The following is a 23,320-nucleotide window of genomic DNA, read 5'->3' on the forward strand; positions in this document are numbered from 1 at the left end:
GGCCAACCCCTGAAAAACAACCCCACCCCATAACCCCCCCTCCACCAAACTTTACACTTGGCACAATTCAGTCAGGCGAGTTCCGTTCTCCGGGCGACAGCCAAACCCAGTCTCGTCCATGGGATTGTCAGACTGAAGCGTGATTGGTTGCTCAGAGAACAGCTTTAGGCAGTAGACTTTAGGCTTCCTATTAAGCCTTTCCGTACAGTGAAGTAAACATATATTTTAGCACCATTTAAAATAACCTCCAAACAGCTGTTCATATCAAACAAAAGTAATATATTTAATTTTCAGTATTTTTAAATCAATGTATATAAACAACATAGCAGATGATGGCCTCAGTTGCGTCCCGTATTGCACATATATTTGTTTGTTTTAGGGGCTACGGAAGCTCTAAAGGGACAAAAGCATGATTCCCCAGAGAAACTTTGCATTTGAGCAGATTTGAAAGAGAATGCAGTGTGTCTCTGGGGAACGTAAAAGCACTCATGAGAGAACTCCAAAACCCCTTCCCATCTCCTATTTCATCACCACGTCCCTTTACTGCCTCGGTAGCCGTCTGATGGTTTAAAGCAAAACAGATACAAAGGGATGGTAGTTTGATAATCACAGTCAGGGGGATCCAATCCAATTTTGCTTTGAAAAACCGGCACAAAAGTAGGATGGGTTACCTGATCCCGGATAGGACAGGACAGCTGGGCTCTGGGCTGTGGTATCGTACAGGAATGAGTGTGTGAGCTGTTGAAATGTGCAGGAATGAGTGTGTGAGCTGTTGAAATGTGCAGGAATGAGTGTGTGAGCTGTTGAAATGTGCAGGAATGAGTGTGTGTGCTGTTGAAATGTGCAGGAATGAGTGTGTGAGCTGTTGAAATGTGCAGGAATGAGTGTGTGAGCTGTTGAAATGTGCAGGAATGAGTGTGTGAGCTGTTGAAATGTGCAGGAATGAGTGTGTGAGCTGTTGAAATGTGCAGGAATGAGTGTGTGTGCTGTTGAAATGTGCAGGAATGAGTGTGTGTGCTGTTGAAATGTGCAGGAATGAGTGTGTGAGCTGTTGAAATGTGCAGGAATGAGTGTGTGAGCTGTTGAAATGTGCAGGAATGAGTGTGTGAGCTGTTGAAATGTGCAGGAATGAGTGTGTGAGCTGTTGAAATGTGCAGGAATGAGTGTGTGTGCTGTTGAAATGTGCAGGAATGAGTGTGTGAGCTGTTGAAATGTGCAGGAATGAGTGTGTGAGCTGTTGAAATGTGCAGGAATGAGTGTGTGAGCTGTTGAAATGTGCAGGAATGAGTGTGTGTGCTGTTGAAATGTGCAGGAATGAGTGTGTGAGCTGTTGAAATGTGCAGGAATGAGTGTGTGTGCTGTTGAAGTGTGCAGGAATGAGTGTGTGAGCTGTTGAAATGTGCAGGAATGAGTGTGTGAGCTGTTGAAATGTGCAGGAATGAGTGTGTGAGCTGTTGAAATGTGCAGGAATGAGTGTGTGAGCTGTTGAAATGTGCAGGAATGAGTGTGTGTGCTGTTGAAATGTGCAGGAATGAGTGTGTGAGCTGTTGAAATGTATGGGAATGAGTGTGTGAGCTGTTGAAATGTGCAGGAATGAGTGTGTGAGCTGTTGAAATGTGCAGGAATGAGTGTGTGAGCTGTTGAAATGTATGGGAATGAGTGTGTGAGCTGTTGAAATGTGCAGGAATGAGTGTGTGAGCTGTTGAAATGTGCAGGAATGAGTGTGTGTGCTGTTGAAGTGTGCAGGAATGAGTGTGTGAGCTGTTGAAGTGTGCAGGAATGAGTGTGTGAGCTGTTGAAGTGTGCAGGAATGAGTGTGTGAGCTGTTGAAATGTGCAGGAATGAGTGTGTGAGCTGTTGAAATGTGCAGGAATGAGTGTGTGAGCTGTTGAAATGTGCAGGAATGAGTGTGTGAGCTGTTGAAATGTGCAGGAATGAGTGTGTGAGCTGTTGAAGTGTGCAGGAATGAGTGTGTGAGCTGTTGAAGCGCAGGAATGAGTGTGTGATGAGTTTCTTGTGTTCCTGATCTCCAGCTTCCACACGCAGACCTTCCCCTACCCTGAGAACCAGGCGGAGAGAGAAGAGACACTCAATGGGCTGAGAGGGAGGATCGAGGACATACGCTCGGTCAGTGGTGTGTGAGTGAGTGTGTGTGTGAGTGTGTGTGTGTGTGCTGACAGAGCCTGCTCTCCGCAGGTGATGGCTGAGACGGAGCAGTATATGCAGCAGCTGCTGGTGCGAGCTCTGGCCCGTCTGCCGGAGTGGCTGGTCCAGGTCCAGAAGTGTAAAGCGGTGCAGGCGGTGCTGAACCTCTGCAGCCCGTCCGTCACGGACAAGTGTCTGATCGCTGAAGCCTGGTGTCCCGTCAGCCAGCTGCCCGCGCTGCAGAGCGCCCTGAGGGAGGGGGGGGTGAGGACACACATCACGGACACGAGCGAGAGATCAGGAGCCAAACTACAGGCGTGTAAAGATGACTTTATAAAGATGGCAGCTTCATTATTTTATTCTCACTCAGAGATTGGCAGATCTATTAGTGAAATCTGTTGACTTTATCAATCTGTGTGTCATTATATGCCAACGGTGAGCGCTCAAACATGGCCAATAAGCACTTCTGCTGTGTTTTTAGCCTGAGTTTGGGTGCCGGTAACTCCAGAAGTGATAAAGATATCTCAATATCCTTTTAGATTCTGGCTCTTCACTAACTTTTCTTTTGGTTTCTCCATTTTAAAGGCCCTCGATGGTTCAGTCCCAGAGATATGGAGATCTCAATGTGGCTGCATGAGTAAATTGTTATATTTTACCCATTTTTAGTGGTCAAAAACCAAATGTGGTTCACTTTCCTGATAGTTCACCACTATTTTTTTAAATGCCTTCTTCCAAATATCCCTGAAACTGATTCAAATGTGGATTCTTATGAATGCACTTTTGAGAGAGAGTTAAAGATGTCTTAACTTGACCATTTCAGTGGATATTTGGCACACAAGCTTTGGAAAATCAATATTTATGGCACTCAATGCAGTTGTGTTTATAGAAAAACACATGATACATTTCTAGTTTCAACATTATTTGTTCTTCAGCTATTCTTCTTTTAAAAAAATAAAATAAAAGTGACCCACGTTTGGGATTTTTAACCCTTGAAAATGCACTCATGGAGCCACATTGAGCTCTCCATATCTCTGGGAGTGAACCATTGAGGGCCTTTAAAATGGAGAACCCAAAAGAAAAGTTAGTGAAGAGCCAGAATCTAAAAGGATATTGAGATATCTTTATCACTTCTGGAGTTACCGGCACTCAAACTCAGGCTAAAAACACAGCAGAAGTGCTTATTGGCCATGTTTGAGCGCTCACCGTTGGCATATAATGACACACAGATTGATAAAGTCAACAGATTTCACTAATAGATCTGCCAATCTCTGTGTGAGAATAAAATAATGAAGCTGCCATCTTTATAAAGTCATCTTTACACGCCTGTAGTTCGGCTCCTGATCTCAGGTGGAAACTGGCATTGACCCTCCTCTACAAAACTCAGTCAATACACACCTGAGACTGTTTATATTTCTGCTTTAATCCGTGTGTGTGTGTGTGTGTGTGTGTGTCTGTGTGTGTGTGTGTCTGTGTGTGTGTCTGTGTGTGTGTCTGTGTGTGTGTGTCTGTGTGTGTGTGTGTGTGTGTGTGTGTGTGTCTGTGTGTGTGTCTGTGTGTGTGTGTGTCTCTCTCAGAGGAAGAGTGGCAGTGGCGTGGACTCGTTCTTTAATCGTCTGCCGGCCACCACGTCTCCGCCCACAGTCTTCCCCACCAACGCCTTCACCGCTGGATTCCAGAACATCGTGGATGCGTATGGAGTGGCCAGCTACAGGGAGGTTAACCCAGGTAACACACACACACGTTTGCTTTTGTAAAAAATGGGGACTCTCCATAGGCGTAATGGTTTTTATACTGTACAAACCGTATTTTCTGTCCCTACACTTAGGGTTGGGCATCGAGAACCGGTTCCAACTTGGAACCGTTTAAAAAATAACGATTCCATTGGAATCGTTTAGAAAATTTGTTTTCGGTTCCGATCTTCGGTTCCAAACGCGCAAGTTTTGGTTTCCATGGCCAACTGATTTCCGGTGCCCGCTTGTTCTTTTGCATCCATCCCAGCTGCTCTCCCCTTCCTCTCCTCTCCTCTCCTCTCCTCTCCTCTCCTCTCCTCTCCTCTCCTCTCCTCTCCTCTCCTCTCCTCTCCTCTCCTCTCCTCTCCTCTCCCTCTCCTCTCCCTCTCCTCTCCCTCTCCTCTCCTCTCCTCTCCTCTCCTCTCTCCTCTCCCCTTCCTCTCCTCTCCTCTCCTCTCTCCTCTCCCCTTCCTCTCCTCTCCTCTCCTCTCCTCTCCTCTCCTCTCCTCTCCTCTCCTCTCCTCTCCTCTCCTCTCCTCTCCTCTCCTCTCCTCTCCTCTCCTCTCCCTCTCCTCTCCCTCTCCTCTCCCTCTCCTCTCCCTCTCCTCTCCCTCTCCTCTCCCTCTCCTCTCCTCTCCTCTCCTCTCTCCTCTCCCCTTCCTCTCCTCTCCTCTCCTCTCTCCTCTCCCCTTCCTCTCCTCTCCTCTCCTCTCCTCTCCTCTCCTCTCCTCTCCTCTCCTCTCCTCTCCTCTCCTCTCCTCTCCTCTCTCCTCTCCCCTTCCTCTCCTCTCCTCTCCTCTCCTCTCCTCTCCTCTCCTCTCCTCTCCTCTCCTCTCCTCTCCTCTCCTCTCCTCTCCTCTCCTCTCCTCTCCTCTCCTCTCCTCTCCTCTCCTCTCCTCTCCTCTCCCTCTCCTCTCCCTCTCCTCTCCCTCTCCTCTCCCTCTCCTCTCCCTCTCCTCTCCCTCTCCTCTCCTCTCCTCTCCTCTCCCTCTCCTCTCCCTCTCCTCTCCCTCTCCTCTCCCTCTCCTCTCCCTCTCCTCTCCCTCTCCTCTCCCTCTCCTCTCCCTCTCCTCTCCCTCTCCTCTCCCTCTCCTCTCCTCTCCTCTCCTCTCCTCTCCTCTCCTCTCCTCTCCTCTCCTCTCCTCTCTCCTCTCCTCTCTCCTCTCCCCTTCCTCTCCTCTCCTCTCCTCTCCGACCGACAGCGAGTTGACGCACAGCCGCATATTCTCATTCAGCCGGTTAACCTCTGAACACGACGGACGCGCGTTCTGCTGGACTTTTCCTTACGACAGAGTGTTAGTGTTAGTGTGTGTGATCGGTCTGAATTTCGCACGGGATTGCACATAATTCTACGAATCCCTCAGATTTCAGGCTCACATCTGAAGCGCACACACACACACAATAGACTCTATGCACGATCACTTCCGCGTTTTGTCTCAGCCCGCCCATCTACTTCCGGTGCTGCGCCTGTGTGAAGAATTCGGTGGAGATGATGGCAAATTACACTCGCTGTTTACAAGAGCTTCCCGCGATTACTGTGAATGACGTTAATGCTTAACTATACTATACTGTACTATTCTATACTATACTATACTATACTATACTATAATATGTGTGTGTGTGTGTGTAATATAACATAATACTTAAATTATAAATCGCTGTCAAACTAATTTTATGAATGAGTTTTGCCGGTAGTACACTTCGCTGTAGAATGTGCTATGCGGAAGTAAAGACGCGGTCTGAGATTCTACCGGAAATACGTAAGCAAAGTTCGTGCATAGAGTCTATTACCGTAATAAAGCCGCCCCTGACATACAAGTGCAAATATTCGCTTCTTTTTCCAGCTTATTATTGGTCAAATACACTCAAACAAATTCTCAGTGCACATTTTGAAGAGTATGTAAACATAGTCTTAAACAATTCAGGAAGAAATGAAGAATGAGTAACAGGAACAGTGTTCAGGATCCATGAGTGCAGCAGTTCTTAAAGGGACAGCAGTCATTTGTTATTCAAAGTCAAACTACAAAAAGACAAACGATCACACTGCTCTTGACTGAATAACGTGTGTAACTTTAATGGTTTTATATGAAACTATTTATTTTTTTGCAAAAAACATTATCCAATGTTATTTTAAATTTAATTAGCCACTTTGCGTTTTTTAATTCAGTTTCTTACCTGAATGTTAGACCTACCTGAAAAAATAAAGCAGTCTATTTATATATTTTATTCTATTGTATTTATTTGTGCTATTTTTTGTAATATGTTTATTTGTTCTTATTTAATTACTGTTTAGTCGTCTTTTTAAATTCAATTTACCATTCGAAATCAAGCTTCCTTGTGCTGTGTGTAAACTATTGCAACACAATTACCCCGTTGTAAAAAATACATTGAGTTAGCAAATATTTGTGAGAGAATTTTAATAGTAATTGATCAATGTTTATATATGAGAAAAAGCTTAAAAGCTTTATCATATAAAGTGATCTCTTCAGAAGAAATGTTTGATTGCGTAGACTTTCAAAAGACAGACAAAAAAAAAAATTATATTAAAAATATCTAATTGACAGTATATGCAGCGTTTTTCCCACTGGTATTGAAAATAGCATTGAATATCGATGTGACATGTTTTGACTCCACCCCTCAAAGAATCAGAATCAGAATCAGAATCGTTCAAATCAAAACGATGCCCAACCCTACCTACACTGCCCCTAAACCTACCCATCACACACACACACACACACACACACACACACTCACACACACACTCATGCCTGTTCTCCATCTGCAGCGGTGTACACCATCATCACCTTCCCCTTCCTGTTTGCGGTGATGTTTGGTGACGTTGGCCACGGGCTGCTGATGGCTCTGGCTGGACTCTGGATGGTTCTGGAGGAGAAGGATCCCAAGATGAGGAAGAACACCAATGAAGTAACGATATACACACGCATTTCACAATACTGGAACTTCTGAATCTCACAATAATTAAACTTCACTGCAAAGCCTTAAAGGAACACTCCAGCGTTTTTAGAAATAGGGCCTAGATATGTGGGCCAATGCTTTTTTTTTATCTCAGTGCATTGTTTTAGTTTGGCAGGGTCGCCGCTAGCTTAGCTTAGCATAATGAATGGAATCCTGTGTTGCCAGCTAGCATGAGTAAAAGTGATCAAAACTACAACAACACCCACCTCATTACTTCTTGTGGCCTGCGTATTCACAACGAGTACAAATAGCGATGCAGATTAAGACTGGGCGATTTAGGCAGATATAGACTTGTGACGAAGTAGAGATATCACAGCTCTCATCCTCACGTCCTCCGGCTGAAAAACAGTGAAGTGTCCCTTTAAAAACAGAATGATGTGAGTTTGTGTCCCAAATACATGTTAAACCGTGTGTGTGTGTGTGTGTGTGTGTGTGTGTGTGTGTGTGTGTGTGTGTGTGTCAGATCTGGAGTATGATGTTTGGAGGCCGCTATCTCATTCTGTTGATGGGTTTGTTCTCAATCTACACCGGAGCGATTTATAACGAGTGCTTCAGCCGAGGACTCAGCACCTTCAGCTCAGGCTGGCACGTTCGGCCGAACGCAGAGTTCTACAACTGGACGTACGACACACACACACACTCAGATACATTCGCACACACACTTGCACACACTAGGGATTGCACCGACTAGTCGACCTTAATGCTCTGTCATGGCGCTTTAATCTTGACGTCGACTAGTCGCTGGCCTATAGAGGGCGCTACAGGATAAGCTATTTCCTGACACGCCGGCTCTGTTTTCAACAGTTAAACATGACAAATAAATGCACACTCTCCACAAGACATGTTTGATTATACCATCTGATGCTCAAAACTGATCAGGAGAATGCAGGCTTATCGTACACGCAAGTTAATCATCACGCTAAACTAATGCGTGCTGCATTACAACACACACACAGCCGATCACACCACGCGGAGATCGCGCGCCTCACACAATCATTCAGTAGCGCAGATTGTCAACACTGTTGTATTGTCAACGCATGTATTGTCAACACTGTTCTGTGATTTATCAATAAAACCTTACTCTCACACACACACACACACACACACACACACACACACACACACACACACACACACACTCTCTCTCTCACACACACACACACACACACACTGACCCGTCCTCAGTCGTATGGTCACATGTGTTGTATATAAAGTGTGTGTGTGTGTGTGTGTGTGTGTGTGTGTGTGTGTTCAGTGAGGAGACCTTCAGAACGAATCAGTATCTCTCGCTGGATCCAAACATCTCCGGCGTTTTCACTGGCCCATATCCTTTCGGGATCGATCCGGTAAGTCCATCACGTGTGTGTGTGTGTGAGAATGAGAGTGAGAGTGAGAGTGTGTGTGAGTGAGTGAGAGTGAGTGTGTGTGTGTGATGCCAGCGCAGTAATCTCCCTCTGACCCTGTGATCTCCCTCAGGTGTGGGGTCTGGCCAGTAATCGCCTGACCTTCCTCAACAGCTATAAGATGAAGATGTCGGTCATCATCGGCGTCATCCACATGACCTTCGGTGTGTGTCTGTCCCTCTTCAACTTCATGTGAGTCTGCAGATCATCTCCAGCATTATTAGGATTCCTACACACATTCCTACACATTCGGGTCTTTAGTGACCCGGCTCTAGATCTAACACTGATAGAGGTCTAGCTGTGGCGATAATAAATAAAACTCCTGATGTTAGAGTGACAATCACAGAAGAATAAAATAAAACATATTTGGTTATCTTCTGGAGCTTGTAAGAGTTCAGCTTGAGCAGATGTTTTATCCCATCATCATCATCATCATCATCATCATCATCAGAGCTCGTTTACATTCAGCTTCTGCTCATATTCGCCATCTCGCACATATTCTCCAAACTCATGTTCAACGTCTTCAAAATCAATATAACGATCACTGACAGCTTCTTCACCAGATCCATCATCATTGACAGTATATCTGATTGTGTTCAGTTCTTGCTCTGCTGTAAATCACTGAGCCATTTCACGTTTTACAGATTATAATTATTATTGTTTAGTTTTCTATCTGAGTGAAACGTCACTTCATCATTGCGTATCAGACATTAATTGTGGGAAAAAGCTGAATTGCACCTATTTTGTCAAAATAGATTCATTTATTATTGTGCAGAAAAATATATACGTACTCTTACACACCTCGGGTTGTTAGCGACCCTATATAATTTTGACAAAAAACTGGAAAAACAGGCATTCGGTTATCATTGTATTATTTTTTTGTTATATTGTTTGTAAGGGATTGATTGAGGAATACTAAGAAGGCTGATGTCTAACTTAACTTAATAAATAAATGAGGAGGAGAAGGAGGGTAGTGAATAATGTCTCAGGTCGCTAAAGACCCTTTAACTCTTAAACGCGCACCGCGGGTCTTTAGCGACCCTTAAACGCACACCTCGGGTCTTTAGCGACCCTTAAACACACACCTCGGGTCTTTAGCCACCCTTAAACGCACACCTTGGGTCTTTAGCGACCCTTAAACGCGCACCTCGGGTCTTTAGCGACCCTTAAACGCACACCTCGGGTCTTTAGCGTCCCTCAAACGCACACCTCGGGTCTTTAGCGACCCTTAAACGCACACCTCGGGTCTTTAACGACCCTTAAACACACACCTCGGGTCTTTAGCGACCCTCAAACACACACCTCGGGTCTTTAGCGACCCTCAAACACACACCTCGAGTCTTTAGCGACCCTTAAACGCACACCTCGGGTCTTTAGCGACCCTTAAACGCACACCTTGGGTCTTTAGCGACCCTTAAACACACACCTCGGGTCTTTAGCGACCCTCAAACACACACCTCGAGTCTTTAGCGACCCTTAAACGCACACCTTGGGTCTTTAGCGACCCTTAAACACACACCTCGGGTCTTTAGCGACCCTTAAACACACACCTCGGGTCTTTAGCCACCCTTAAACGCACACCTTGGGTCTTTAGCGACCCTTAAACGCGCACCTCGGGTCTTTAGCGACCCTTAAACGCACACCTCGGGTCTTTAGCGTCCCTCAAACGCACACCTCGGGTCTTTAGCGACCCTTAAACGCACACCTCGGGTCTTTAGCGACCCTTAAACACACACCTCGGGTCTTTAGCGACCCTCAAACACACACCTCGGGTCTTTAGCGACCCTCAAACACACACCTCGAGTCTTTAGCGACCCTCAAACACACACCTCGAGTCTTTAGCGACCCTTAAACGCACACCTCGGGTCTTTAGCGACCGTTAAACGCACACCTCGGGTCTTTAGCGACCCTTAAACGCACACCTCGGGTCTTTAGCGACCCTTAAACGCACACCTCGGGTCTTTGGCGACCCTTAAACGCGCATCTCGCGTCTTTAGCGATCCTTAAACACACACGTCGGGTCTTTAGCGACCCTTAAACGCGCATCTCGCGTCTTTAGCGATCCTTAAACACACACGTCGGGTCTTTAGCGACCCTTAAACGCGCACCTCGGGTCTTTAGCGACCCTTAAACGCGCACCTCGGGTCTTTAGCGACCCTTAAACACACACCTCGGGTCTTTAGCGACCCTCAAACGCACACCTCGGGTCTTTAGCGACCCTCAAACGCGCACCTCGAGTCTTTAACGACCCTTAAACACGCACCTCGGGTCTTTAGCGACCCTTAAACACGCACCTCGGGTCTTTAGCGACCCTCAAACTCACACCTCGAGTCTTTAACGACCCTTAAACACACACCGCGGGTCTTTAGCGACCCTTAAACGCGCACCTCGGGTCTTTAGCGACCCTTAAACGCACACCTGGGGTCTTTAGCGACCCTTAAACACACACGTCGGGTCTTTAGCGACCCTTAAACGCGCACCTCGGGTCTTTAGCGACCCTTAAACGCGCACCTCGGGTCTTTAGCGACCCTTAAACACGCACCTCGGGTCTTTAGCGACCCTTAAACGCGCACCTCGGGTCTTTAGCGACCCTTAAACGCGCACCTCGGGTCTTTTGCGACCCTTAAACACACACCTCGGGTCTTTAGCGACCCTTAAACACACACCTCGGGTCTTTAGCGACCCTTAAACACACACCTCGGGTCTTTAGCGACCCTTAAACACGCACCTCGGGTCTTTAGCGACCCTTAAACGCGCACCTCGGGTCTTTAGCGACCCTTAAACGCGCACCTCGGGTCTTTAGCGACCCTTAAACACGCACCTCGGGTCTTTAGCGACCCTTAAACACGCACCTCGGGTCTTTAGCGACCCTCAAACTCACACCTCGAGTCTTTAACGACCCTTAAACACACACCGCGGGTCTTTAGCGACCCTTAAACGCACACCTCTGGTCTTTAGCGACCCTTAAACACGCACCTCGGGTCTTTAGCGACCCTTAAACGCGCACCTCGGGTCTTTAGCGACCCTTAAACGCGCACCTCGGGTCTTTTGCGACCCTTAAACACACACCTCGGGTCTTTAGCGACCCTTAAACGCGCACCTCGGGTCTTTAGCGACCCTTAAACACGCACCTCGGGTCTTTAGCGACCCTTAAACGCGCACCTCGGGTCTTTAGCGACCCTTAAACGCGCACCTCGGGTCTTTTGCGACCCTTAAACACACACCTCGGGTCTTTAGCGACCCTTAAACACACACCTCGGGTCTTTAGCGACCCTTAAACACGCACCTCGGGTCTTTAGCGACCCTTAAACACGCACCTCGGGTCTTTAGCGACCCTTAAACGCGCACCTCGGGTCTTTAGCGACCCTTAAACGCGCACCTCGGGTCTTTAGCGACCCTTAAACACGCACCTCGGGTCTTTAGCGACCCTTAAACACGCACCTCGGGTCTTTAGCGACCCTCAAACTCACACCTCGAGTCTTTAACGACCCTTAAACACACACCGCGGGTCTTTAGCGACCCTTAAACGCGCACCTCGGGTCTTTAGCGACCCTTAAACGCACACCTGGGGTCTTTAGCGACCCTTAAACACACACCGCGGGTCTTTAGCGACCCTTAAACGCGCACCTCGGGTCTTTAGCGACCCTTAAACGCACACCTCTGGTCTTTAGCGACCCTTAAACACGCACCGCGGGTCTTTAGCGACCCTTAAACACACACCTGGGGTCTTTAGCGACCCTCAAACACACCTCGAGTCTTTAACGACCCTTAAACACACACCTCGGGTCTTTAGCGACCCTTAAACACACACCTCGGGTCTTTAGCGACCCTCAAACACACCTCGAGTCTTTAACGACCCTTAAACACGCACCGCGGGTCTTTAGCGACCCTTAAACGCACACCTCGGGTCTTTAGCGACCCTCAAACACACCTCGAGTCTTTAACGACCCTTAAACACGCACCGCGGGTCTTTAGCGACCCTTAAACACGCACCGCGGGTCTTTAGCGACCCTTAAACGCGCATCTCGGGTCTTTAGCGACCCTTAAACACACACCTGGGGTCTTTAGCGACCCTCAAACACACCTCGAGTCTTTAACGACCCTTAAACACGCACTGCGGGTCTTTAGCGACCCTTAAACACGCACCGCGGGTCTTTAGTGACCCTTAAACACGCACCTCGGGTCTTTAGCGACCCTTAAACGCGCACCTCGGGTCTTTAGCGACCCTTAAACGCGCATCTCGCGTCTTTAGGGATCACACACCTCGGGTCTTTAGCGACCCTTAAACGCGCACCTCGGGTCTTTTGCGACCCTTAAACACACACCTCGGGTCTTTAGCGACCCTTAAACACACACCTCGGGTCTTTAGCGACCCTTAAACACACACCTCGGGTCTTTAGCGACCCTTAAACACACACCTCGGGTCTTTAGCGACCCTTAAACGCGCACCTCGGGTCTTTAGCGACCCTTAAACGCGCACCTCGGGTCTTTAGCGACCCTTAAACACGCACCTCGGGTCTTTAGCGACCCTCAAACTCACACCTCGAGTCTTTAACGACCCTTAAACACACACCGCGGGTCTTTAGCGACCCTTAAACGCGCACCTCGGGTCTTTAGCGACCCTTAAACGCACACCTGGGGTCTTTAGCGACCCTTAAACACACACCGCGGGTCTTTAGCGACCCTTAAACGCGCACCTCGGGTCTTTAGCGACCCTTAAACGCACACCTCTGGTCTTTAGCGACCCTTAAACACGCACCGCGGGTCTTTAGCGACCCTTAAACACACACCTGGGGTCTTTAGCGACCCTCAAACACACCTCGAGTCTTTAACGACCCTTAAACACACACCTCGGGTCTTTAGCGACCCTTAAACACACACCTCGGGTCTTTAGCGACCCTCAAACACACCTCGAGTCTTTAACGACCCTTAAACACGCACCGCGGGTCTTTAGCGACCCTTAAACGCACACCTCGGGTCTTTAGCGACCCTCAAACACACCTCGAGTCTTTAACGACCCTTAAACACGCACCGCGGGTCTTTAGCGACCCTTAAACACGCACCGCGGGTCTTTAGCGACCCTTAAACGCGCATCTCGGGTCTTTAGCGACCCTTAAACACACACCTGGGGTCTTTAGCGACCCTCAAACACACCTCGAGTCTTTAACGACCCTTAAACACGCACTGCGGGTCTTTAGCGACCCTTAAACACGCACCGCGGGTCTTTAGCGACCCTTAAACACGCACCTCGGGTCTTTAGCGACCCTTAAACGCGCACCTCGGGTCTTTAGCGACCCTTAAACGCGCATCTCGCGTCTTTAGCGATCACACACCTCGGGTCTTTAGCGACCCTTAAACACACACCTCGGGTCTTTAGCGACCTTTAAACACACACCTCGGGTCTTTAGCGACCTTTAAACACTCCTGATCATGTGTCCTGATGTGTGTATCTGCTCTCCCTCAGACACTTCCGTGATTTGGGCAGTGTATCCTGATGTATTTGTGTGTGTGTGTGTGTGTGTCCTGAAGTGTGTTGTGTCCTGATGTGTGTGTCCGCTCTCCCTCAGACACTTCCGTGATTTGGGCAGTGTGTTCCTGGTGCTGATCCCAGAGCTGTTCTTCATGATGTGCCTGTTTGGGTACCTGATCTTTATGGTCATCTACAAATGGCTGGCTTACGGCCCGCTGAACTCTGACTCTGCCCCCAGCATCCTCATACACTTCATAGACATGTTCCTGTTCACGGAGAACGCCGACAACAAGCCTCTCTATACGGACCAGGTGTGTGTGTGTGTGTGTCAGAATGATGTGTGCTCCTCTGTGAGCTGTGTTAGGACTGGAGTTGCGTCTGTAAGGATGTGCCTGGATCTTTATTTTTCAAGTGGCAATAATGCAGCATTTTAAAGGGGTGATGAATTGAGAAATCAACTTTCCCTTGAGCCTTTGATATATAAAAGCTCATGGTAATATAAGAATATCCTGTAAGTTTCAGATATGAAAACTTCCTTATTAGTCAAAGAAAAGCTTTTATAGACACCAGGCCCAGAAAACGAGGCTCTCAAATCAATGACGTATTAGAAGAGGAAACTCCGCCTCTACAGATAAATGTGTACTCCTGCTTCTGTAGCCCCGCCCACCACCTGTTATTTCTGTATCCCCATCCCCTGCTTCTGTAGCCCCGCCCACCGCCTGCTTCTGTAGCCCCGCCCACCACCTGCTTCTGTAGCCCCACCCGCCTGCTTCTGTAGCCCCGCCCACCGCCTGCTTCAGTAGCCCCGCCCACTGACTCGTGCAGCTAAACGAGCAATAAACACGCCGAAGATGGCAAAATAATTGTTTGTAAACAAATCTGAGGTGGCGCTGGATTTGCAGACATACTGAGATTAAAACACAAAGCTGTGCTTCTATATTGATCCGACAGCAATGGTGCAGCACACTTATGAGTAAAACATGTTTTTAAATTGTGCATTGGATTGTTACAGATCGTATTGATTGTGTACGTGTCTAACACAACATACCTTAGCACACTGGCACAGGCTGGAGAATCCTTTATTTGTTGATTTATTGCGATTCGGCATCAGATCGGACATTTTTTCAGACCAAAACGTAAGCCTGTCGGCAGGCGGTGAATCTCAAATAGTGAAATAACATACATTTCTTGATCTGCGTTGTTCACTTTGTTGACTTCATATTTGAAGAGCGTGTGTGTGTGTGTGTGTGTGTGCGCGTGCGCGTGTGCGTGTGCGCGTGCGCGTGCACGTCCGTGCGCTTATATCCTCCGATCGTGTGGGCCAAGTAATAAAAAAATCGGGTGGATGAGATAAATCATTGTGTTTGTCTGATAAAGAGGTTTATGAGCCCTGTGAGAGAATCATTCCGGTGCCGCTTTAACAATCCCTCATGAGAACTGACAGCGGAGCTGAAGCTCATTAAATATGCAAATCTTATCCAATCCCAGCCGTGGGCGTTTACTTCCAAGTCTCCAGTGACACGCCCATCAAAACCATCAGGAGAGAGCCTTAAAACCAGTGCAGGAAAGAGCCTATTACTGATCAGTTATGATGTTTCTGAATGTAAAACCACACGAACGTCATTAGTTGACCGCAGACAACAGTATAATAAAAGTCTATGACTTTATGCTGATGTGTGTGTGTGTGCGCGCGTGTGTGTGTGTAGGTGGTGGTGCAGAAGGTTCTGGTGATCGTGGCGGTGTTGTCCGTTCCTGTGCTGCTCCTGGGAAAGCCGACGCAAGAATACATCACACACAAGATGAAGAAGAACCGGCCTACAGTGAGAACGCCTTCTGTTTTATGCGTGTGTGCGAGCGTGTGTGCGTGTGTGCGTGCGAGCGTGTGTGCGTGTGTGCGTGTGTGCGTGTGTGCGTGTGTGTGTGTGTGTGTGTGTGTAACTCCTCTGGTCTTCTGCAGGGAGACCGGCGGCCTCTGCTAGCAGAAAACGGCTCCATTAACACTCATCAGGGAGAGGCGGATCCGAGAGGAGGAGAAGAAGAAAAGGTGAGAGGAAACCAGCTTCTCTTTCTAAAGATTCATTCAGACTGATGTTAAAGCATTAGTTAATGATGATCACACACACACACACACACACACTCTTACAGAGCCCCTTACGGGACATGATGCTGGAAAAATCACAGGATGGGAGGAAAAAATATTGTGTTCCTCTGAGAATATTTGTTCCCAAAAAGCTCTTCCTGTATAATGTGCTTCAGCTCCGCACGCTCAGAGTTTGTCTTGGACTTATGCAGTCAGTGCTCAGCTCAGGTTATACTGACGGATCCAACCGATCAATAACTGGAGCGATAAACGCACAGATGGCAGCTCTGGCCAATCACAGAACAGATAGTCTTCCTCAAAACAGCTCATGGTCTAATCTAGCACTGCCACCTTGAGCTGATACTGTGGAACTGCACGATGTGTAATGCGATGTATTCATATAATATAATATAATATAATATAATATAATATAATATAATATAATATAATATAATATAATATAATATAATATAATATAAGACACACTGGGGCCGTTTGAAGTTCATCCCCGTCTGCGTTTGTCCCGCGGGCCGGACTTTGGACACCGCTGCACTACAGTGTGTTACCTAATCAATATTTGTCATAAGGCATTATGCAGAAGCACATTAGCTGAGCCTTAAAGGGGTACTTCAGCGCTGGGAAGATGAATCTGTATTTAAACTGGGTCATCAATGTAGTAGAAATGTGAAATTATTTTTGAATTTGGTGCCTTCTAGACTGAGAAAAGACAGAAAATGTATTTTTGTCTCATGGGGATGAAAGACTACAATTCCCAGAATGCTTCGCTGCCCTGTGAGGCCATTCCCAAAGCCACCAACTTGATTACTGTGACTGAGTTAGAGAAGACACTACAATTAAAAACTGAACGTGTCTGTTCAATATAATGAGTGAGTCACTGCACGAGTGTCACAGCACTGAGCACTAACTGCACGAGTGATGAGAGCTGAGGTAATCGCGACTACATTCGCGGCATACATTCACACAGGAGTTCAGTCTGGTGCGTTTCAGTTCATGCCTTTGCAAGCTTAACTTTCATAGAAATTAATGAGAAGTTAAAAGACTTGCATTGCTCACCATAGCTCTGTTTAAATGATCCTGTAGCTGAGCTGAGCTCTCCCTGCCAGCTGAGTGTAATCTCCCATTCCCCAATGCCGGATTCAAAACATGCGGAAATGGCTCCCTCTGCTGGCTGTAGTCTTTAGCCTCTGGGCAAACATTCCTCCTATGATGCAAAAATCGTCATTTTGCATCATAGGAGGAATTTTTCCAGAAATAAAATGCATAAATCTCTTGTCTCAGGGGGATATGAGGGGGGAAAGCACAATTATTTGAATATTCTCCAGGGTTTCTACTGATACAAAGCCATATGCTAATCGCTGAAGTAACCCTTTATGTACTGTGAGCTGATGTGGGATCTGGAGTATTTTTGCAGTAATGCTCTTCATGTGTCGCTCCTTCAGACTGATAATAAGGGCTCAATGGGTCCAGCTGTTTTGAGGAAGACTATCTGTTCTGTGATTGGCCAGATCTGCCATCTGTGCTTTAACTGCGTTTATCGCTCCAGTTATTGATTGGTTGGATCTGTCAGTATAACCTGAGATGAGCACTAAGTGCACAAGTCCAAGATAAACTCTGAGCGTGCGGAGCTCAAACACACTAAACAGGAGGAGATCCGGAGTTTGATGAATGGTGTCGGTCTGAAGTGGAGTATGGTGATTTCTGGAGCCGTCGGTCTCGGCTCTGTTCAGCCTTTGGTCATCAGTTGTCAGTTCTGCAAACCCTCCTGTTATTCCTGTGTGTTCTCGCGCTGAAATCAGACTTGAAGAATGCTCAGATGACCTGAAGTAGATCTGTTAGATTAATACACTATCATCAGCTCACAGCAGACTGAGTTACCGAGACGTCTTCCATGATCCTCTAGTCACTTCTCTCCTTCACACGAGGACGAGCAGATGAGGAGAGTCTGTAAAATGACATGCTGCACAAAATGTTCTTCTTACTCAGTATTTTCGTCTTGTTTCTCGTCTAAATATCTCAAATTCTTAAAGCAAGAAGTATTTACTAGACAAGCAAAAGTAATTGTCTTGTTTTGGGGAAAAATAACTCAAAATTAAGATCTAAATAATCTGTCAATGGGGTGAGAAAATAATCTTAAAACAACATTATTATATTATTGTAAGAATCCAAAATAATCAAAGATATTTGACTTTGAACAAAGACATTTGTTTTACTGTGTTCCACCCCCTTTCTATTATCATTGGGGCTGTTTGGGATTCCTAAAGATGTTGAGGGCCTGTAGGCCAGATGGTGCCACACCTGTAGTACAGTGGGGGAAGTCTGGTCTGATTGGTCAGTTTGAATGTCTCAGGGTTTCAGTCACATGGTCAAGGGATGTATAAAAGAAGATTGCAACTTTTGCTCTGTCGTTCTTTTTCTCTGGCGGTCTCTTCTAGGGGCGCTCTCTCTCTCAGGTAACAGGTAAGTTTAATTGTTGCTTGTCTAGTAAATGTTTCTTAATGTAAGAATTATTAGATATTTATACTAGAATACTAAGTAAGAAAAGCATTTTTTGCCGTGCGTGCGTGTGTGTGTGAGTAATGAATGATCTTCTGTCTCTCTCTCAGGAGTTTGACGCAGCGAATGTGTTCATGCATCAGGCCATACACACCATCGAGTACTGCCTGGGCTGCATCTCCAACACCGCCTCATACCTGCGGCTGTGGGCGCTCAGCCTGGCTCACGCACGTAAGTCTGTGTGTGTGTGTGTGTGTGTGTGTGTGTGTGTGTGTGTGTGTGTGTGTGTGTGTGTGTGTGTGTGTGCGTGCGCTCAGCCTGGCTCACGCACGTAAGTCTGTGTGTGTGTGTGTGTGTGTGTGTGTGTGTGTGTGCGTGCGCTCAGCCTGGCTCACGCACGTAAGTCTGTGTGTGTGTGTGTGTGTGTGTGTGTGTGTGTGTGTGTGTGTGTGTGTGTGTGTGTGTGTGTGTGTGTGTGTGCGTGTGTGTGTGCGTGTGCGTGCGCTCAGCCTGGCTCACGCACGTAAGTCTGTGTGTGTGTGTGTGTGTGTGTGTGTGTGTGTGTGCGTGTGTGTGTGCGTGTGCGTGCGCTCAGCCTGGCTCACGCACGTAAGTCTGTGTGTGTGTGTGTGTGTGTGTGTGTGTGTGTGTGTGTGTGTGTGTGTGTGTGTGTGCGTGCGCTCAGCCTGGCTCACGCACGTAAGTCTGTGTGTGTGTGTGTGTGTGTGTGTGTGTGTGTGTGTGTGTGTGTGTGTGTGTGTGCGCTGGTAATCCCTACGTTATGGGGACAAAATGTCCCCAAAAAGATGGCAATATCCGAAATCCTTGTCCTTGTGGGGACATTTTTAGGTCCCCATGAGGAAAACATCTTATAAATCACACAGAAGGAGTTTTTTGGAGAAAAAGTAAAAATGCAGAATGTTTCCTGTGATGGGGCACACATTAGGGGCTGTCTGTGTGTGTATGTCTGTGTGTGTGTGTGATGGGTAGGTTTAGGGGCAGTGTGTGTGTGATGGGTAGGTTTAGGGGCACTGTGCGTGTGTGTGTGTGTGTGTGTGTGTGTGCGCGCTTGATGGGTAGGTTAAGGGGCAGTGTGTGTGTGTGTGTGTGTGTGTGTGATGGGTAGGTTTAGGGGCACTGTGCGTGTGTGTGTGTGTGTGTGTGTGTGTGTGTGTGCGCGCTTGATGGGTAGGTTTAGGGGCAGTGTGTGTGTGTGTGTGTGTGTGTGTGTGATGGGTAGTTTTAGGGGCACTGTGCGTGTGTGTGTGTGTGTGCGCGCTTGATGGGTAGGTTTAGGGGCAGTGTGTGTGTGTGTGTGTGTGTGTGATGGGTAGGTTTAGGGGCACTGTGCGTGTGTGTGTGTGTGTGTGTGTGTGTGTGTGTGTGTGTGCGCGCTTGATGGGTAGGTTTAGGGGCAGTGTGTGTGTGTGTGTGTGTGTGTGTGTGTGTGTGTGTGTGTGATGGGTAGTTTTAGGGGCACTGTGCGTGTGTGTGTGTGTGTGTGTGTGTGCGTGTGCGCGCTTGATGGGTAGGTTTAGGGGCAGTGTGTGTGTGTGTGTGTGTGTGTGTGTGTGTGTGTGTGTGTGTGTGTGTGTGTGTGTGTGATGGGTAGGTTTAGGGGCACTGTGCGTGTGTGTGTGCGTGTGTGTGTGTGTGTGTGCGCGCTTGATGGGTAGGTTTAGGGGCAGTGTGTGTGTGTGTGTGTGTGTGTGTGTGTGTGTGTGTGTGTGTGTGTGTGTGTGTGTGTGATGGGTAGGTTTAGGGGCAGTGTGTGTGCGCGAGTGCGTGTGCGTGTGTCTGTGTGTGATGGGTAGGTTTAGGGGCAGTGTGTGTGTGATGGGTAGGTTTAGGGGCAGTGTGTGTGTGATGGGTAGGTTTAGGGGCAGTGTGTGTGTGTGTGATGGGTAGGTTTAGGGGCTGTGTGTGTGTGTGTGTGTGTGTGTGTGTGTGTGTGTGTGTGTGTGTGTGTGTGTGTGTGTGTGTGTGTGTGTGTGTGCGTGCGATGGGTAGGTTTAGGGGCTGTGTGTGTGTGTGTGTGTGTGTGTGTGTGTGTGTGTGTGTGTGTGTGTGTGTGTGTGTGTGTGTGTGTGTGTGTGTGTGTGTGTGTGTGTGTGCGTGCGATGGGTAGGTTTAGGGGCAGTGTGTGTGTGTGTGTGTGTGTGTGTGTGTGTGTGTGTGTGTGTGTGTGTGTGTGTGTGTGTGTGTGTGTGTGTGTGTGTGTGTGTGCGTGCGATGGGTAGGTTTAGGGGCAGTGTAAGGGGATAGAAAATACGGTTTGTACAGTATAAAAACCATTACACCTGTGGAAAGTCCACACATTTCACAAAAAACAAATGTGTGTGTGTGTGTGTGTGTGTGTGTGTGTGTGTGTGTGTGTGTGTGTGTGTTCCAGAGCTGTCGGAGGTGCTGTGGGGGATGGTGATGCGCCAGTCCTTTAGAGAGCTCAGTTATGTCGGCTCCGTCATCACTGTGGTCGTCTTCGCGGCCTTCGCTGTGCTGACCGTCTCCATCCTGCTCATCATGGAGGGACTCTCCGCTTTCCTGCACGCGCTTCGACTCCACTGGTGAGAGACACACACTCACACACACATTCAGACACTCAGATACTCACTCACTCACACACACAGACACTCACATGGGCTATCAGAACCAGCATTAACTTCTGGAGCAGTTTGAGCTCCAGTAGCTCGTCTGTTTGATCGGACCCCACGGGCCAGCCTTCGCTCCCCACGGTCATCAATGAGCCTTGGCCGCCCATGACCCTGTGGCCGGTTCTCCACTGGTCCTTCCTTGGAGCACTTTTGATAGATACTGACCACTGCAGACCGGGAACAGTCCACAAGAGCTGCAGTTCTGGAGATGCTCTGACCCAGTCGTCTAGCCGTCACAATCTGGCCAAACTCACTCAAATCCTTACGCTTGCCCGATTTTATCGTGTTGTATTTTTATTTATTTTCTCTCTCTCTCTCTCTCTCTCTCTCTCTCTCTCTCTCTCTCTCTCTCTCTCTCTCTCTCTCTCTCTCTCTCTCTCTCTCTCTCTCTCTCTCTCTCTCTCTCTCTCTCTCTCTCTCTCTCTCTCTCTCTCTCTCTCTCTCTCTCTCTCTCTCTCTCTCTCTCTCTCTCTCTCTCTCTTCCTCAGGGTGGAGTTTCAGAATAAGTTCTACAGCGGAACGGGGTACAAGCTCACTCCGTTTGCCTTCTCCTCCGGATTCAGCGGATTGTCCCTCAAGTGACCGGCTGTAATCGTCCTGAGGCTGAGGAGTGTGTGAACGTTTTAAATGCATCCTTGAAGAATCGTTTGTTTTCTTTTCTTTTAGCTCAGCCCACAGGCGCCCTCTGAGGAGTGTTCTGAAGCCCATCTCTGAGTGTTTTAGTGCTTTTATCTTTTAGCTCTCCTCGATGGACATCTGATGCTCTAACGCTGAGGGGACAGAGTTATGAAATCATTGATCTCAGCTTGATTTATCACTCAAAGGGAATACTCTTCCGTCCAGCTCTTCTTTTATTTTTGCTTTTCCATGATTTCAATGAAACTGTTTTAATTTTGGAGTTGATTCACAAAGTGCTTACAGTGACATTCGCTGATCAATAAAGACCAAAGTCTCTCGCTACACAACTGTGTGTGTGTGTGTGTGTGTGTATGTGTGTGTGTGTGTCAAATGTGTGTATCTGTCAAATGTGCTCGATGAGCACGACAGTAAAGTGCGCATCTGAGGGCCTGCGTTGACCTCATCTTTCTTTAAATATAAATCTTTTGTAGTCTTTACTGTCACTTTTGATCAATTTAAAGCATCCTTGCTGAATAAAAGTATTTTCTTGTGAGAGAAAAATAGTAATAAGCTCAAACTACTGAAGATATCCTGCTGAAACAGCGGTGTATTGAGCTAGAATAGCAGCGTCCTGAACGCAACAGAGTTTGCTGTTTTAAAGGTGCAGTGTGTAATATTTATGATTGACAGAAATGCAATATAATAGTATAAAGGCCTTATATAATGAGCCGTGTTTATTATCTTAGAATGAGCCGTTTCTATCTACACACACCGCGGGTCTCTTACAGTGAAGCCGCCATTTTGTGCCGCAATGTTTCTACGGTGGCCCTAAAGGAACAAACTTCTCTACAGAGTGTTAGCGGCTCGTTGCTGTCTCAGACGCCCACATGTGTCCTGTGTGGGCCACCGTAGCGTCTATGTGCTTCGAAAGAGAGGGGTATAATTCACAACCTCACCACTAGATGGGGATAATATTGCACCTTTGAGGTTGAACTTTCTGCAGACCTAAAAACACCAATAAATACAGACAGGTGTGGCCTGAGCAGGTCTGAGCACCTCTGGGCTGAAGAGAAGATTAAATAAAGATACAATCACAAACATTACAGATCAGCTACCTCAACACATTAGATAACGAACAGCAACCGTCACGAGTACCTTAGCAACCACATAACACTACAGCAACCACCCGAGTACCTCAGAAACAACCTAGCAACCACCCAGAATACCTTAGCAACCGAACAGCAACACCCCAGAATCCACCCTCTGAGTACCTTATCAAACTCAGTCTATTTATCTATCTATCCATTATCTATTTATCCATCCAATATCTGTCTATCCATCCATTATATATCCATTATCTATCCATCCATCTATTATCTATCTATCTATCCATCCATTATCCATTGATACATCTAGTTTTCTGATAGACTAGCCTTCAAAACCATCCAACTTTAAGCTTTTAAAACTTTCTAACTTTCTGGTCTGACTTTATCAAGGCAAGGCAAGTTTATTTATAGAGCACATTTCATACACAATGGCAATTCAAAGTGTTTTACATAGAAATTAATTAAAAATCAAGCCTTAAACACACTTTAAAAGGTTTGTCTCGACGAACTTTATTATTGTTGAAGACTTCACCAGAATGCTTTATATCTAATTTAGGTTACACATAAGTAACATATATTAAAAATACCATACTAAATAAATAAAATAAAGCAGAAATATTTAACAAA

At 47.1% G+C, this 23,320-nt stretch overlaps 1 protein-coding gene across 2 annotated transcripts in view; it reads left to right on the forward strand.

The window, feature by feature from the left end:
• tcirg1b (T cell immune regulator 1, ATPase H+ transporting V0 subunit a3b) overlaps positions 1–21,934 on the forward strand; it is a 33,098-nt gene extending 11,164 nt beyond the window's left edge. For both annotated transcript variants that reach the window (XM_067456758.1, XM_067456759.1), the window contains exons 8-20: positions 2,034–2,127; positions 2,197–2,409; positions 3,720–3,870; positions 6,661–6,800; positions 7,315–7,472; positions 8,107–8,197; positions 8,328–8,446; positions 13,822–14,035; positions 15,431–15,544; positions 15,682–15,768; positions 18,429–18,549; positions 20,711–20,882; positions 21,458–21,934. In XM_067456758.1, the coding sequence (XP_067312859.1) occupies positions 2,034–2,127; positions 2,197–2,409; positions 3,720–3,870; positions 6,661–6,800; positions 7,315–7,472; positions 8,107–8,197; positions 8,328–8,446; positions 13,822–14,035; positions 15,431–15,544; positions 15,682–15,768; positions 18,429–18,549; positions 20,711–20,882; positions 21,458–21,551 (1,768 nt within the window). In that variant the 3' untranslated portion in view covers positions 21,552–21,934. The remainder of the gene's footprint in view (positions 1–2,033; positions 2,128–2,196; positions 2,410–3,719; positions 3,871–6,660; positions 6,801–7,314; positions 7,473–8,106; positions 8,198–8,327; positions 8,447–13,821; positions 14,036–15,430; positions 15,545–15,681; positions 15,769–18,428; positions 18,550–20,710; positions 20,883–21,457) is intronic.
• The last annotated feature ends 1,386 nt before the right edge of the window (positions 21,935–23,320 follow it).

The sequence above is a fragment of the Pseudorasbora parva genome, chromosome 11 (assembly GCF_024679245.1).
Source record: "Pseudorasbora parva isolate DD20220531a chromosome 11, ASM2467924v1, whole genome shotgun sequence".
NCBI lineage: Eukaryota > Metazoa > Chordata > Actinopteri > Cypriniformes > Gobionidae > Pseudorasbora > Pseudorasbora parva.